General features: G+C 35.3%; 3 protein-coding genes across 4 annotated transcripts; 2 read left to right on the top strand and 1 right to left on the bottom strand.

Annotated features, from left to right (window-relative positions):
* Nucleotides 1-398: 398 nt before the first annotated feature.
* On the top strand, nucleotides 399-1,550 carry LOC113731904 (WEB family protein At3g51220). The gene has a single exon (XM_027257414.2). The coding sequence runs from the start codon at nucleotides 549-551 to the stop codon at nucleotides 1,308-1,310; it is 762 nt and encodes a 253-aa protein (XP_027113215.1). The 5' UTR covers nucleotides 399-548; the 3' UTR covers nucleotides 1,311-1,550.
* Nucleotides 1,551-2,756: 1,206 nt separating this feature from the next.
* Nucleotides 2,757-6,668, top strand: LOC113731905 (nifU-like protein 2, chloroplastic). The gene is made up of 4 exons (XM_027257415.2): nucleotides 2,757-3,113; nucleotides 3,205-3,316; nucleotides 3,950-4,260; nucleotides 6,161-6,668. The coding sequence occupies exons 1-4, from the start codon at nucleotides 2,985-2,987 to the stop codon at nucleotides 6,350-6,352; spliced, it is 744 nt and encodes a 247-aa protein (XP_027113216.1). The 5' UTR covers nucleotides 2,757-2,984; the 3' UTR covers nucleotides 6,353-6,668.
* A 1,826-nt stretch (nucleotides 6,669-8,494) lies between these two features.
* LOC140035197 (ATP phosphoribosyltransferase 2, chloroplastic-like) lies at nucleotides 8,495-13,570 on the bottom strand. 2 transcript variants are annotated; one of them, XM_072075158.1, is made up of 11 exons: nucleotides 13,176-13,570; nucleotides 13,016-13,075; nucleotides 12,690-12,803; nucleotides 11,724-11,789; nucleotides 11,515-11,622; nucleotides 11,340-11,423; nucleotides 10,470-10,571; nucleotides 10,236-10,349; nucleotides 10,076-10,156; nucleotides 9,823-9,939; nucleotides 8,495-8,956 (listed from the first exon to the last, which is right to left on the bottom strand). In XM_072075158.1, the coding sequence occupies exons 1-11, from the start codon at nucleotides 13,395-13,397 to the stop codon at nucleotides 8,861-8,863; spliced, it is 1,164 nt and encodes a 387-aa protein (XP_071931259.1). In that variant the 5' UTR covers nucleotides 13,398-13,570; the 3' UTR covers nucleotides 8,495-8,860. The 2 variants fall into 2 exon arrangements, with proteins under 2 accessions (XP_071931259.1, XP_071931260.1); XM_072075159.1 differs by lacking the exon at nucleotides 9,823-9,939 and having other exon boundaries at nucleotides 8,732-8,956; nucleotides 13,176-13,538.
* Between the last annotated feature and the right edge of the window lie 3,533 nt (nucleotides 13,571-17,103).

The following is a 17,103-nucleotide window of genomic DNA, read 5'->3' as shown; positions in this document are numbered from 1 at the left end:
AAGAAATCAACAGTACTGTTAAAAGCGAATGAGACAGTAGTAGTTTTCATGTCCTCAAAAGAAAAGAAACCTTTTTTGCATTATTTATATGTTTATTAAACTTTACGAGGATGATGATAAAGTACTGTGACGCCTTCCAATGTTAAAGGAAGACAAACAAACATTAAGGGGAAAGTTAAAAAAGGGGTTATCATATTGATGGACAAATGACACTCCATGTTAACCAGAAGTCCATATTGAGCTAATTAATTCAAGAATTTCACTTGATGGCAACGAAATTGCCTGGGCTTCTTTGCTTGGCAGTTGAGTTGTCTGCTTCCTTCTCCAACTTCCAAAATCTCATGTGGCTTAACCTTCAAATCACAGTATCTCGATCCTTACCAGCTAGCTAGCCAATTTCAGTCTCACCCTCTTTCTGAACTTTTGGAGTAAAAGCTAAGGAATCTCAAACCAAACCTATCATCAAATATTGTCTCATCTCATTCTCCACGTTTCAACCCCTTCATCAATTCCCATTTTGACTACACACCAAAACAAAAACAAAAAAAATGGAAATCCAAACTAGTCTTCATGATCATGATGAGAAACCTATTTCGCCACCAGCAGCCTCAGATTACGGATCCAAAGTTGACACTTCGCGCCCTTTTCGTTCTGTCAAAGAAGCTGTAGCCATCTTTGGGGAAAGATTCCTGGCTGGAGAAATATATGCTCCGAAGGCATTCTCATTTCCAAAACAAGAAACGCCATGCTTCTACACACCCTCACCGAGCCCCAAAAAGTCTCAAGAATTCGAGTCATGGAAATCAGTTGACAGCAACGATCCAAATCTTGCAGAGTTTCTCAAGAAGCTCGAAGCTGAGCTCGAGGAGACAAAGATGGAGCTGAAAGTGCTGAAAGAAAAAGAATCAGAGACTGAAGTAGCGCTAGCTTCTCTCAATGCCGAGCTTCACAAGAACATGTCTAGACTAGCTCAAGCTGAAGCAGCTGCTGCTGCAAAGGCCACGATGGCTTCAAGATCAGCGATTCCTGATCGAAAACGAGATGACGATCAACGAGATGGCCTTACAGTCACAGAAGAGGAGAGGAGGAAGGATTTGCTTGTGAGGCTGGAGACTTCACCAACTTTGGCACAAATGTTGGATACTGCTGCAGAAAAGGAAGGTTTGTTTGGAGGAAGGTACAAGGAGAAAAAGACGATTAAAAAGAAGCCCATCATTCCTCTGGTGGGGGATTTGTTCTCAAGGAAAAAGGGATCTTCTACTTCAATGATTAATCCTCTGTATGCATCTTCTCATGTGAATCTGAACTGATAGGAAACATACCACGTGAAGTTTTATGCAATAACTTAAAAAGTGCATGTTATAAGTCTGGTGAAATTTGAGGATCTTCAAAACATATGCATTCTTCATGACGAAAATGCAGGGGAAAACAGAAAAAGGGAATGGAAAGGATGTTTCATTTGCATCGTGATTAAAAAAAAAAAAAAAAAACCTTCCTTGTTCATTCTTATGGATTATTATTATTGTGAAAAAACTGTTGCATTCTGTAAATGTGTGGCATCATTTGTTAGGTTCTTTGTCTTTTAATTAACTTCAATGATTGCTTTAAATCATTGTCTTAAACTTTTTGTCCCGTTTTATCATCGGCATGCAATGCTTTGCTTTGTTCCCCTACTTGGAAAGTTCAAAATCACTGATCTCAATAATGCAATGATTTAGTCTGACAATCAAGCAAGCTTCATATTTCATCCTTTTATCTGGTAGACAAAGAAAATCGTAATTTGTTCCCAATGAGAAGCAAACAGAGCCTTAAAATTGGAAGCTACGTGCGTGGACACCAATATTCTCAGATTTTTTATGCTGCTAAAAACGCCAAACGTCCGTATTGTCACCGTCCAAACTTGTAAAGGGGAAACCGGGAAAATTCTACACGGATATTCCAACGCTAGAGTACCAACCACGCTGGCGGCTGGCCGGCGGCTGCAATTGGTAGATAATTATATTCACCTTCACCCACAAAAATGCACAAAATATTTGAAACAAAAGAGCAAGAGAATGATAAGCAATAAAAAAAGGAGCAACGGTTTTAGCAGCCATTTGGATTACTATTTTTAGAAGTTTTTGTAAAAAAATATATTATTATGATTTAATATATGTAAAAAAAATAATTTACAAAATATATTTACAAAAAACGTAAAAAAATTTGTTGCGAAAAAACACAATCTAGTATTAAATCTCTGTTTGATAGGTTTGATTTTTTTTTTTCTGCGCCCCGAAAAAGGAGGGGGGGGAGTATGTTTGTATACAAAATTATTTTAAGAGTAATCATTTTATGATACAATATACTTAAAATACAGAGGTAATCGAAAAAAATATTTTTTATGATTCACTAGAAAAAAGAGTGAAAAAATATGCTATACGACAAATTCAATTATTTCCTCGGAATACAGGTGTTTATTGATCTTATTAAATACACCCCCAAAATATTAAAAATATATACAAGAAAATTAATATAGATACATTTAGAGATTGCGTAAATAACCATGCAAATATTTATTTATTTTATTCCATGTTGTTTACGCCTTTTATAAAAAAAATTATTTAATATGCTTAATGAACATATTGTTGAGATTAAATTTCAAGAGTTACTAGTTTAGAATTATTTGTTTCATCTTTATAAGTAGGAAAATAAAAAAGAAAAAAAACTAAAAAACTTGTGGTTAAATAGAGTAACAAGCTCTAATTCGACCCGAGGTTTTAATCAAAAAGACGCAAGGGTATTTTGCGTTTTATAGCCCCCACAAATTTCTCAAGGATCCAGGTTGCCTGTCCATTTGTCAAGACTGAAGGAGCTAGTGCCAAACAAAATTATTGCCAAGAAAAGAAAGAATCGTCCCTTCGTTTTGAGAAAAGATCCAATTTTTGTAGCTAACTAGCTGGGTTTGCTCTGGGCTCTATCGAGAAAGGAATCGAAGAAGAGAAAAGATGCAAGCGAGTTGCGCGGTGTTGAATTCCCCGACATATTCATGCTATACTTGCCAACAACAACACCAGCAGCGAACCCTAGAACCCTCCTCCTGCTCATCTTCCTATCCTCCACCTCCTCATATCAAGGTCTCAGCTGGGTTCTAAACGATTTTGAAGTTTTCATAGCGGGTTCGCTTTTTTTTTTGTGAGTAATTTTTATCAGCTGGAAACATTGCAGGTTTCTAGTTTCTTGAACGGTGGGCTATGGTCGTCAAGAAGGCAGAATCAGTTGGGGGGCAGCACGTGGCGTTCTGTTCAGATTAATACGCCCCATGATTCCCGAAAACCAGGTAACCTTGTATTTTTACTTCTAATTGATTTCTGTTATCGTTGAAGTTCTGAGCTTTTTTGTTTTGTGTTGGCTATTTTAGTTTCTAACAAAAGTGATTGACGTATGCTTATTTTAATCTGTCAAAGACAGTCCTTTTTTCTTTTATCTCTTTTACTCTCATACTACTATTCCCCATTTCACATGATTTCCTAAGGGAAATTAGTCTGCTCAGTATTTAATACATCTGCCATGATTATTTGTATCGAGTGTTTGAAATTTGGCACTGGTCTTTGTTTTTACTTACTCATAAGTAATAGTCACAGGATTGATCAGAACCGAACTTATTTTAGGAATTTATGTAGGATTAAATGCAAGTCTCTGTTTTTCCAGGCTCACGATAACTCAACAAGGTTTTGCTGAAGGCTACTATTCATTCTCACCGAAGCTTTTGTTTATTAGCAATACACATGGCTTTCAATATTCTGTGCTTACTCTTACCATTGCTGATATAGTGTGCCAAGACCTTTTACCTCATGGAAAATGAGCTGTATTTGCTACACTGGATCGGGTTTATGGTGTCTTTTTATCCTTGTGAAGTTTTCCTTGTTCTTTATTGGATTGTAAATGATTAATGATGTTTAAAATTTTTCAGTTGTAAAAGCTGTTGCTACGCCGGATTCAGCTATTGAATTGCCCCTCACCGCTGAAAATGTTGAGAGCGTGTTGGATGAAATCCGTCCCTACCTAATTGCAGATGGGGGTAATGTGGCATTACATGAAATTGATGGCAATGTTGTCAAGCTCAAGCTACAGGGAGCATGCGGTTCTTGTCCAAGCTCTGTAATGACAATGAAAATGGGCATTGAACGTCGACTAATGGAAAAGATCCCTGAAGTTGTTGCTGTTGAATCAATACCAGATGAGGAAACTGGCCTTGAGTTGAACGAAGAAAATGTAGAAAAGGTAAACCATTATTTTCAACTTTTTACTGAAAGGCTGGGAAAAAACCTACTCATTTTCTATCTTGTCCATTTATTTAAGCAACTGTTGGAAACTGGCTTTCTTAATTTTTTCAAAGCACAATAGCATAGAAATGGTTCATGTTTTCATTGCTACATATAGATAGTATCTATGCAGATATGCTCAAAATGTTAGGTGCTTTCCGTATAAGGGGTTCTTCTATTGTCTCAGATTGTCTGTGAGTTTTGGTCCACACTAACTGCAAAGATGGGATCTCTTGTGATGAGCAAATTTAACTATTATTGGCAACCAATTTTGTCTACATTTGCACTGTTAGCAACCTGAACAGCAAATGAAGGGATATTATGGCTATTGATTATTTCACGATTCACTTAAGGGATCCTTTTTTCGGATCCGTGATTATGGTTTACATACTTCCACTTAATCAAATATAAAATGGTGAGATGCTGACTGCATTAAGATTGAGCATGCATGGGCCTTAGTTGAACTCGAGCAAATTAGAGAATGATGGCGAACATCTTTCTGAAAAGTGGATCTGTAGGATTGGTATGTCAGAAATAGATGGTAATTAAAGGGGGGGCGAAAGAAAAAAGAAAGTTTTGAAGTGCTCTACAATGATTTGGTGTCCCAACTTGGCTGAAAGCCCTGAGAGATAAGGTATTTTATTCAACAAAGATTTTTAAGTAATATATCCTATAGATGTATTGTTTTTCAATCAGCAAGTGTAAAAGTGTTGCCATTGATAATGATGCGTAGCTACAAAGTCATGTGCATAACTCTGCTAATTGCTAATTTCTTACGGTTGAGTTTTAAATTGATTTAGGGACTTTTACATTAATCGAAGTCTTTCTGGTTTCCACCTTAGTCACCAACTATAGAAGCTATCAAGTGTTTTAGAGTGCCAAAAGGAAGTAAAAGATTTTACTGTGGTTTACCAGTTATACATTTTTCTCTGAATTTCAATTTTTCAGTCAAACCTCTGTATAAATTGCATCACACAAGTCAACAATGACAATAACAAAATAAATTAGCTCTTTCTGAGTCTTCTGTAAAATAATAGATTGTAGCTCTATTGGAGTTGTTTACAATGTCTTCATGCAAAATTTTCAGGACTTGATATCGACGAGCTAGAATCCCAAAGTAGCATCTCAGACTTTCAGTTGTAAATCAAATTGGAAATTAATTTGGATAAAATTTGCAGAGAGATCAGGAATCTTTTTGAGTTTTTTTTTTTTTTTTTGGTAATTTGAATTATTTGGGTACTCAGAATCAGTTTGACTGCACAATTAAGATCAAGATTTCTCCTATTCTTTCCCCTTTAGATTTAAAAATATTAAACATCTATTATTGCTCTTAGACTCTTTAATCCTAGCTTCAGTTAGATATCAGTGTTCTTTTAAAGAAACGCTAAAGGCTTCATAAAATGGGCATCAGGCGAATATTTTACAAATCCCAATGGACTCTCCTTGCACTCTAATCTCCTGGTAGAAAGTCACGTTTTCAATTCCTCTGCAGCAATTTCGTCTGAGTCTGCACGCTGCTTTGCTTTTAAGCAAGCCTGTCATCTGGCTGCTTACAGCGTTAGGATCTTGTAAATAGCACAAAGACTACCCTGAGGAGTCTTCTCATCATTTCCTTGATAAGTTACCATGGATAATTACTTTTCCGGTAATTATGATTCTGTCATGCTACACATGCTCCCTTGTCCGTGAATGCTCAAATTGCAGTGCCACTCCTCTTTTGTACATATTATTCACTTGTGTTTGCACATGTCTGCATGCTATCTTTCTTATGGGGGATTGAATTTTAACCTCCAATTGCATTACATTTGTTTTTGTATTCATTTTCAAGTGTGTAATTAATCAAGTCAGTATTTTTGTAGGTCCTTGAAGAAATAAGACCCTACCTTGTTGGTGCTGCTGGTGGAAGTTTGGAACTAGTCAGAATTGAGGAGCCGATAGTGAAGGTCCGGATAACTGGTCCTGCGGCAGGTGTGATGACTGTTCGTGTTGCAGTGACTCAGAAACTACGAGAAAAAATCCCAGCCATTGCAGCCGTACAGCTATTGCAGTAGATGTTTACGTTATACAGCTACATGAGGTTTATTCATCAAAACTTGAACGCTTTTTGTGCTGTTTTGTATAACCCGATCCCAGAGTTGAATACTGTTGGACAGCCAAAGTATGAAATGTTGAATTATGTTAAAAAGAGAATCAAGTATTAAAAAGACTAGCATGATCTATACGGTGTAGAGGGATGCTTTGACATTTGCCCTGGGTAACTACGTTCTGTACAGCCCCAACCTTATTAGATCGCAATGTTTTAGCATCAGTTTCAAATAATTGAATATACAGAAATTTATTTGAGGGAGCAGAGGAGATTTGTGATCATTTTACGTGTTTGATAAAGTTATGAGTTGTATTACAAACTTCCATTTCGATTATCTCCTGGTGTATCTACGTATTTAGCTTTTTGCTTTACAGTAAAAACTGTGTTAAGGGTGCGTATCTTATACATTTCTATGCTTTTATGATAAACCCTCGGCTATGTTTGAATTAACTGTTTTTGGAGGTGTTTTTCAAAAATTTTGTAGCTGTGTATATGGAAAAAATTTTACTGTAGATTTTTTTGGAATATTTTTAGATGTATTTTTAAAATATATTTTTGAGAATTTTTATAATTTTTTTGAAATATTCTTTTAAAAATTTTACACGACCCACCACTATCCCCTCCCTTTTCCTCCTCCTCTCTCCTTTCTCTTTCTCTCCTCCTCCCCTCTTATTTCTCCCCCTCCTCCTCCCTCTTTTCTCTACCCTTCTCCCCTCCTCCCCCACAACCCCAAATCCCTCTCTCACTCATGGGTGGTGGCTGCGAGTTTAGCCACCACGACCGTCTTGATCGCGGCTTCTGGTCGCGATCAGATTTAATTGTGACTAGAAAGGTTGCGGTCAATCGAGGGGAAGGAAATTGGGGGGCGGGGAAAGGGAAAGAAGAAAAGAGAGAGAGAAGGGAAAAAAATGGAGGAGGAGGAGAGAGGGAGGAAAGATGGACGAAGAGAGGAGAAAGGGTCGTGGTGGCGGTAAGGTGATGGCCGTGGCGGTGAAAAGTGATGGATAGTTGTGTATTTTTTATATATTTAGAGTTATTTTTTATATATTGTATGGATATGATATTTTTGAAATTATTTTTATTTGTGTATTACTGTAATATTATAGATGAAAAAATTATTTTTCAGAAAAGTCTGAATCCAAACAGAGCCTGAGTTTGCAAAATCGTAGAAACGACGACGTAGACTAGATAGTGCGTTCCAATAATATAAAAGGAAAAACATGAAAAAGGCGGCTAATCTATCTGCATCGTCAATAGGAGTTGCATAAATATTTTCCTACTCTTCCATGTTTTCGTGCATAAATCTTTTCTTTTCGAGGAAAATTTTCTTTAAATGAACCTTCTGAGTAAAATAATTGCACTTTAACGTAAACAAATTTAATTGGAAATCAACAGAAAAATATTTTGTTTGTAACTCTTTCGTTTTTTTCTCTTCCTTCTTCTTCTTTTTGGAAAATACAATGGATGGTTTACATATTGAAAATTATAACCTCGTCGGAATAAATTTTAAATTGCCCTTCAGACAAAAGAACCTAATTGTTATTCTTTCAAGTAAACTAAAACAAAATGCACTTTGCAAATTTGTTTTTATGTTACTAGAAATCTATTTTTGAAGGTAGATGTAAATATTATTATTTTCTACCAACTGCTTGTTGCTTTTGGAAGTTAGTTATAATGCAAATTTTCGTCCAAGTCATATTAATTGTGATTTTGATATTATTATGTGAAACTTCATCAAATGCCTTCCGTCATTTGTTACAAAAGTTGTTACACAATTTCACTAAGAATTTTTTTTTTTTTTTTTTTTTTTTTTTTTGTCAGTAAGCAGTTGTCTGTTCCGCCTCATGCAGTAAAAGTCCTAAAGGCGCATAGACAATATGGCATCTATAGTTTTGATTGGTGTCAACCACTCAAACCCACCACTTATTTACAAATAGGATATTGGGAGAAAGGAAATTACCATAAAACAACCAGAAACAATTAAACGTGCTATCACTACCGTAAATATTATTTTACTTGCATCAAAAACATACTTTCTCAACTACCTTTTTCTTTTATATTTTTAATTACTTTTTTTTTAATCTCAGCACACAACACATTATAAAAATGCTACAAGAATTATACCATAATATTTTAAATAATATCCTATCCAAACACACACACATAATTGTTCTCATACCAAGAAGTGAAGTAATTTATCTGCAAACACCCTAGCAAAAAGTCAAGCCAATTGTGCCAGTGTAACAACTACACTTCTAGGCTAACCTAGCCGAGCTCATCCGCGCCAACAAAGAATACTACCATCACAGATTACAGAAAACCGATACAGAAATTATGAAGAAAATTTTTGCAAACAAAACTTGAACACACACCATCAGAGCTTCATATCTCCAAGTTTGCTGGTAAGCTCGAGACTTGCATTGACCTCCAGATATGCCGGAGATTGTTGAACATCAAACGTGAAATAGAGTGACTAAAGCCCCAATTTTGAAAGAAGCTCGCGCCATCTGGGAGTCTCCTCATCAAAGATATAGGTCAGGGGAGAAACCAAGACACCACTACCTCCAATCTGCACCAGACAAAGCATAGAACATAAGCAACGTTGATATGGCTCATCACAAACATGGAATGAATTTAAAGAACTACAAAAGAAAATCAACGTGGCTGGACGAGAAAAAAATAGGGTACAGACATAGCTTAATAAAAGACCTTGGAATAGCAAAAGACCACCAATAGAGCAAAAGACTACCAATAGGACAAGATGGGCAGGCAGGATGCGTTAGATGATAATTTAGCATCCAAAACTCCGCTCAAACTTAAAAGGTCCATGGGGTGCATGTAAACTAAGGTAGGAAGGAACAAGAGCAAATAAAGTCACTTGAATCAAGGTTCTTTCAAAGCACATTCTTACAGTGCAAGAAAAAGATCCTCCACAATATTCAAATCATCTTAACTCTTGATGCCTTACAAAATTTCCACTCAGTATTGGTTAGGATTTGATTTGCTTTGTCTATTTCCCATGTTACTGGTTCCAATAAAAACTGAATCATGCAGATAATACAAGAAAACTATTGTTTGAGATAGTTCAAGCCTAAAAAGCAATCTTTTCAACACTTCTTGAACTGATTAGAAGATCAGGAACAGTATAAGCAAGATAACAACAGATGGACCATGATGGCAGTCCAGCCAATTACAAACCCATAAGAAATTTAGCAGTTTCAAAAATTACAAGTGATGAAAGTGTACAAAACGTAGGCAAACATAAAATAAATTACCAACTAGGGCAATCCACTTCAACAGATCCCACAATTCTCACCCCCATTAATTTGTTGTTATTATTGTCAGAAGAAAAAGGTGGAGGTTGGTGGTGAAAGATGGGAGAGATTGGTATTCAAATCGCCACTATATAAGCTATAAAGAGTTTACTAATCTCACCGCCCTCAGCTGTTGAACGGACTTGTATAGTGCTCTCTTTGGTACACATATAACTATAGCATAATAATCAGGCAGTACCCCCCCGCCTTTGCTGAAAACTGGACTTACAGTGGGTCCCTGATGATAAACAAAAACTCAAAGAATGTTAATAAACCTCTTGCAAACAAGAGAATACGATGTCATAGTTCTCAAGTTTATGTTCAATATTTTCTTTGTATTTCTTTTGTCTTTACGCAGGATCGATTTGTTTCACCTGCAAACCAGATAATGATGGTTGGCTTAGTACTCGATCAGCCACTTCCTCTGCACTACTTCCCCTCATATTGGCAGTTACCTGCATGGTGAACAATATGAGAACATAGACATGACAACAAACAGTCGCATAAACAATTTAAGAGGGAAATTAAGCATACCGTGAACTGACCGCTAGCCCTCAAGTGTGCCTCAAATCTTTCAAGCATTTCATGAGTTACATCAAGCACGCCTTTTCTCTGGACCAATGACTTTCTGCTAGCAACGAGAACAGCCTAAAGCAGTAAATTAAAGTCAAATGGTGAGAATGCATTAGTTAGAGGCTCCTCTCCATATATTTCAGTCTTATCAAGCTGTGAACCTTTCAACGTATATACTAAGAAAAGAGTGATCACCTGACTTTCCAAAATAACTCCGCCTTCAATTTCTTTCAAATTGTTTTCTCTCAAAGTAGTTCCACTGCTTACAAGATCCACTATAGCATCAGCGATCCCCATCTAAGTTTGAAAGAAAAAGTAAGCAAAGAAACATGATGAAGCAACAGCAACCAAAATGTAGAGAAACATCATAGCGTCATAATCTTCTAAGATACAAAGATCCAAAACAATGTTTAGAGCACAAAACAACTTGTTCAGGTAATAATTTGCCAGAGCACATGCTTTAAAGTTCCAAGTGAAACAGAGAGAGAAATTTTCTCCAAATTACACATTTGAATTCATGACTTGAAAAAGGAAAGTCAAACAAGAGAAAAATAGAGGTTAGCAGCACACTAGCTAATTTAAATAGGACAGATGTCCAATGCAATTGAGCAGTTATGTAATACTGCTAAAAAAAATAGAATTTCTAGACAATTTCAGTGAGAGCTCAAAATTCAGAACTCAATAATTTAGGTTATGCTTCATAAGAAAAATTCCAGCAAGACTCAACAACTCATAATTCTTGAATACTTGCTGATGGATATCAAAATGATTAGTAACTTCATGTTTCTTAAGGAAGAATCCAACATTTTATGCCTTGCTGGTACAGTTGATAAGAAGCTAGCCGTAATATTTCAGCAACTGATCTCTCATCAGACCCTAACCTCTCCTTTCTACTTCCTTTCATCTTTTCTGTCACCCTCAAATTTTCCAATTTTCTTTAGTTCTTTTGCAGATTTGAGGCCCACAACAAACAGACAAGAAGAAGTAATGGAAGCTGTAGTTCATTTTGCACTAATGCATTTAACCGTGACTAAATGAACATAACATGTACAAAAGTAGACTTACTGCAGGAGCTGCTTCTAGGGCTCCATCAGCTGTTGAAAAGGTAACATACTTTAATCCAACCTCTTTCATAAATTTAGGACCCATCTGAATAAAGCATCATGTCCAAGTGAATAGTAAGACACAATCAAGTAAAAAGGAAAAAATTAAACACTAGATGCAAATCTTCAAAACATACATAGGTGAAGCCAGTGGCAACTCTCAAGGGTCTCTCAGGTGTCCATTGTGGCATTTGTGCAAGATCCTTTATGGAATTCACATTTTCAAAAATCCCATACTTGGGTATCTGACCAAAAAAAAAAGTGTATGGAATTACCTGTATCAGTGGAATAATGGAAGAACAATGTTTTTCTCAATAATATTAAGATTGTAAAACTGACGACCTACAGCTAGGGATAGACGGCAATCTCCAAAATCTAGAGCATCGTGAATGATGATGAGATCTTCATCCCCCTAATAAAAGAAATCAATCAGTCACATCCTTATGATTGGATAGGGGCAAGAGCTAAAATGGTAAACATAAATTGCAGTAAAAACTTTAGAACTTCAAGTACATAGACAAACTTAAACAAGAATTTAACCAATTTTACATTCCTATCAGTTTCCTTACAAGGTTCGCTAACTGGAGAAAATTAACTTTCACAGTAAATGTCATACATCCTACTTCAATTATCTAGTTCACAAACAAGCCAAGCAACTATAAAGCATTTAGCTTGGAGAGAACATAAGCCCAAAATTGAAGTAAATTTCTTCTAGTATAGCTAAATTTATGAACATAGAAGCTACACCAAGCTCCACATGTGATAGTCACTACTCTTTTACGTTAAATATCCAATTCATTTGATCTAAAGGACAAATCAACTAGCTATTTAATCTGTAAAACATCGATCCTTAATATTACACACATTGCCTTCTTTGCATTGACTTTGAAAGCAACATGAGGGACTGAGAAGAATCCAAAAGGATACTTAGCAGAAGCTTATGAAAACAGAATGACATGCTAAAGATCCCCTATGCTTCCAAAAGCTTCCAACAGAGTTAGAATTTCATAGAGAGACTGAAACATCAGAAGCTAACTGACAAGGCAAAAGGAGTGTGCAATCTGGAGAGACTATGGCCAACATCAATATTTTAGAAGCAATCACTAACTGCAACTTGAATATGATGAGATTAGAGCAATAGAATGCGGCGTAAAAACACTCATGCAGGCGGGCAATGACTAACATATCCATGATAAGGCAATGTGCCATTAGCTTCTGTTACAATCTTTTGGTGAATCCTAGCGTGCAGTAAAAAAAAAAAACTGCTTCTTGATTCAATAGAAAATCAGCATTATGGGCTTCAGACGCTTACCTGACCATATTCATGAACTGTATCAAGACCAACGATACCAAGGTCAAGGTCTCCAGACCCTAATTTTCTTACAACATCTTTTGGCCGCTGAAACCAAACTTCTAAGTTCGGGATCTGTAAGAGAGATTAAGAAAGGTCAATATCAGTTAAACAAAGGCAAAAAAAATATTTCTCGTTTTATCATTACATAGGAGTGTTATAAGGCTTTCACAACACAACACATTAAGCATTAATTACCAACCGGTAGAATTAAACGCAAGCTTACGGAATAATTAAGTGTGAAAAATAGACTAATGACAATTTTTAAAAGCCATACTGCTACATACCTGAGGAATTTCCGCGACATACTGCCGTGGATTTACTTGCTTCACCGACAATTGACAATCCTTAAATATCAAATGAAAACACGGATTATTACATATGAGAATGGAAGAATAAACCGCGAACAATTTAAAAAAAAAAAAAAAAAGAGCTAGCATGAATTACCTTGAGAAGATCGAGAGTGTCGGCGGCCATACGACCTTTACTCGGCAAGCCGAGGCGAATTTCATTTCTTTCCTGAGGCCTTTTCTCGGCATTTTCATTTGCCACAGTAACTGGTGAAGGCGCCAATGAACAACGCGAGACGGTGAATTTTACTGAAAATTTAACAGCAAAAGAAGCTGAAGAATAAAGAAACTGCGGAGATAGTGATTGGATAGCTGACATAGTTTTGAAAAATGTCGAATTTGCTTTCCTCTATCTCTCACCAGCCAAAAAAAATATATTACAATAGAAAAGAAATGCGGGACGCGAGAGGAGGAGGAGACAGGCGGCTTTGGTGGGGAAGAGATTAATCGCCGCCGCGGGGATGAGTTAGAAGTGGCAGTGACTGGATACATGGGCCTCAGGGTCTGGGGTAGATTCGGTAAATAAAATTTTAGATTCTTCAGTAAAGAAATTTTCCTTGTTTGGATTGCAATTTTTCGTCAGAAAATTACGTTGTTTTTCGTGATCTCATTTCCTTATTATCTTTTTCCCTCACATACATCAAATCGCTACAGTAATTTTTCCATAAAAAATCATGAAAAATGCAATTCAAACACAACCTTAGATTCTTCAGTAAAGAAATTTGGACCCATATGGGGCACGTTTTACAGGTTGCAGTTTGGTTTTGTTCGGATAAAACGTGTTAGTTTGGTTCATAAGCCGTTGCATTTTCTGTAATAGGTAATCCACGATTGTGCCTTCAAGCTATGTTTTGATCACGGAAAATCGCACAACTAGTCCATTACATATTGACACGCGGCATTTTAATACTTTGCATTCGTCTAAGTTTTACTTTTTTTTTAATTAATCTTTTATACATTAACAGCATATATATCATTACCATTATATACATGTAAGGACCCGCCCCGCAGAGGGCTAATGAGACGGGGGAATTGTTTTCCCCCCGCTTAGAAACGGGACGGGGGATAGGCCTGTCAACGGGTCGGGTCTAGACCCGGATCCGTGAAATTATTGCGGGTATGGGTAGGGATTTAATTCCGTTTCCCGGATCCGGATCCGTTTTGTCAAACAAAAAAACGGGTCGGATACGGAATATAGTATTCCGGCCCGTATTAGACCCGGATTCGGATATAAATGAATTAATAATTTAAAAAATATATATTTATCAATATAATTTGATTAGGGTGATGTATTTTAATAAAGTTAATTTGATTTCTTTTCTTATTTGATTTTTTCTTTGCATTAGTTATAAATTAGTTTACAAGTATATTTTTTTCTCATTTTTATTAGAAATTATAAAATTTGATAAATTTGTTCGGGTAGACCCGGATCCGGATCCGGGACCGCCGGATCCGGATCCGGAACGTAGAATAAAAGACCCGTCGGGTAAACGGGTCGGGTCCGGATCCGGCATAGTAATTCGGGTCCGAGTCCGGAATAATGAATTCCGGCCCGGACCCGACCCGTTGCCAGCCCTAACGGGGGACGGGAGCCCGTTTTAAAAAAATAAATATATAAAATATATATATGTATATAATTATATATATAATATATAATTTAATTAGTTACAAACTTATGATAATAATATTATTAGTTATATGTATTATATAATGTATATATGTAATATAATTTATATTATCAATTATACTAATAATTATAAATGTGTACTAATACAAATTATTAATTGGTTATACTAAATTTACTAATACATTTATACTAAATCCCTAATTACACTTAATATAATAACATATTTTTCTCCAAAAAAAAAAACACAAGTACAATAATGAATTAGTGATTGTATTTGTGCCAAAAGTAAAAATTTGACTACTTTAGTTGTATTTATTTCATCATGTTGTATTGTATTCAAATAACTTTTGTTTGATTGTTTTTATAAGTTTCAATTGTGAAATTACAATGAATAATAATTTGATGATGTGTTGATATTTTAGTACTTGATTATTTGCTAAAATTTAACTACAATAAAATTATAACATATTTTTATTAACCCCGCAGGGACACCAGCGTGGCAAGCTGGACGGGGCGGGGGACGGGACGGTTGTCATCCTTAGATACATGATAAGTTATCTGAATTTAAAATTAAAATCTAAATTTTACTCATATGTCATGCATCCAACCGTAATTGTGTATACACTGTCAGTGTATATAATATTTACATTTTTTTTAGTGTAAGTATGAAGGATTGAACTCCAATACTTCTCGCTTACACTTCCTCTCATTCTCTGAACCATACAACTCATCCTTTCTCGGGTCTAATTTTTACTTGAAATAATGCACGAGGAAACAACGTAATTTTCCCACAAAAAAAAAGGAGGCATGTGCTATAAATGGTGCTCTACTCTTACTACTATGTCAGAATAAGTTAATCCTATTTTGGGATTGTTTTTATTTCATTATTTCACATAATTTAAGTTTTTTATTCCTTCTCATTTGCCTATGTATTGGATTTTTCATTGAGCCAAAAAAGTTAAAATTTAAATCTACTCAATAGTAACTTTTGTTAATTCTCATTAATCAATTTTTTTGCAAAATTTATAACAACCCAATGCAGTCCAGTTTTTTCAGTTTGTTTACATAGGTGCTTTAGGGCATTTTTATTAAATTCAAAATATAAATGCTGTTTTAATAGAATTTTAGTTAAAGTGTTTTAAGAGTTTTTTATTGTGTTTTTATATGATATTTTAAAAATAATAAAGAATTATTTTTATGCCTTTTGCTGGCCATCTTGCTACCTTTTATTTTCTTTTCTTTCCATGGACTAGCTTCCCCCTTAATTTTTCACCCATTCTCTTATTTTCTTTTCTTTCCATGGACTAGCTTCCCTCTCCATTCTTCACCCATTGTTGTCTGCCTCCCTCTCTCTCTTTCTCTCTCTAGCTACTTTCTCCTCTCTCATTGTCTTTCTATTTTTTTTCTTTCTTTCCTTTTCCTTCCTTCTTCCACCCAATCTCCTTCCCTTTTTTCCTAATCTAGACCAAATACGTTCCCATTCCTCCCATTTCTTTTTCTTCACCTCTTCCGATCATTTCATCTCAATTTCTCTCTAGAATCCAACCTCAATCTGGATTAAGGCATTGAGGCTAGAATGAGATTGAGGTGGAAAATAGTGGGGAGAAGGGAGAACGGGATAAGAGGGAAGAAAGAGAAAGAAGTTAATTAACAAAGGGCCGAAAAAATGGACAAGTAGATAAGAAGGTGTTGTTTGTATTTTCTTGTGTATTTTTTTTATATTTTGGAAAGGTTGGTACTTTAGTGTAGATGTATATTGGAAAGTTTTTGGGTCCATTTAAATCGTGTATTTTTTTAGGTATTTGTTAAAATTTTATTGTAACTTATTATAAATATTTTAGATAAAATGTTGGTATTTGTTTAAAATATCCTTCGCCATCCATCATCTAGTAACCTCCAGCACCAATGCCCTATTCAAGATATTTTTAAAGTTTACGAGTGTTTTATTTTGTATATCTTTAAAGTTTACGAGTATCTTGTACTACATGTGATGTTTTGAATGGATTTTTTTTTTTAAGAACATAAACAAGCCAGCCAATTAGACTTTTACCAAAAAAAAGTAATCCAAACAAATCATTTAGTTTAAAGATAGACCGAAAATGAAACTTTTTGAGACTAAAGTGTAACATTTGATACATAAATATAGAGTTGATTTTATATACACTCATAGTGTATACATTATTATCATTTGATTCATGACATATGTGCAAAAGTTGAATTTCAAATTTAAATTTTACATAGTTATTATTTATCCAACATTGATAGTGTATACCTTGTCAGCATTACTATTACATTCATGACATATATGCAAAAATTAAATTTCAAATTCAAAATTTACATAGTTGTCATTCATTCAATGCTGATAGTATATATCCTATCAGCGTAATAAAGATTAATC

Source organism: Coffea arabica, chromosome 2c (assembly GCF_036785885.1).
Source record: "Coffea arabica cultivar ET-39 chromosome 2c, Coffea Arabica ET-39 HiFi, whole genome shotgun sequence".
Classification (NCBI taxonomy): domain Eukaryota; kingdom Viridiplantae; phylum Streptophyta; class Magnoliopsida; order Gentianales; family Rubiaceae; genus Coffea; species Coffea arabica.
This window is presented reverse-complemented; position numbering and strand designations above follow the sequence as displayed.

What these genes read in the sequence shown, in the direction of transcription:
- LOC140035197 (XM_072075158.1), bottom strand. Translation starts at nt 13,397, where the DNA reads ATGTCAGCTATCCAATCACTATCTCCGCAGTTTCTTTATTCTTCAGCT. An exon ending in ACACTCTCGATCTTCTCAAG is followed by an intron (nt 13,076 to 13,175) that starts GTAATTCATGCT and finishes TTGATATTTAAG; the next exon opens with GATTGTCAATTGTCGGTGAA. An exon ending in CAGTTCATGAATATGGTCAG is followed by an intron (nt 11,790 to 12,689) that starts GTAAGCGTCTGA and finishes TTCTTTTATTAG; the next exon opens with GGGGATGAAGATCTCATCAT.
- LOC113731904 (XM_027257414.2), top strand. Translation starts at nt 549, where the DNA reads ATGGAAATCCAAACTAGTCTTCATGATCATGATGAGAAACCTATTTCG.
- LOC113731905 (XM_027257415.2), top strand. Translation starts at nt 2,985, where the DNA reads ATGCAAGCGAGTTGCGCGGTGTTGAATTCCCCGACATATTCATGCTAT. An exon ending in CTCCACCTCCTCATATCAAG is followed by an intron (nt 3,114 to 3,204) that starts GTCTCAGCTGGG and finishes GAAACATTGCAG; the next exon opens with GTTTCTAGTTTCTTGAACGG. An exon ending in ACGAAGAAAATGTAGAAAAG is followed by an intron (nt 4,261 to 6,160) that starts GTAAACCATTAT and finishes GTATTTTTGTAG; the next exon opens with GTCCTTGAAGAAATAAGACC.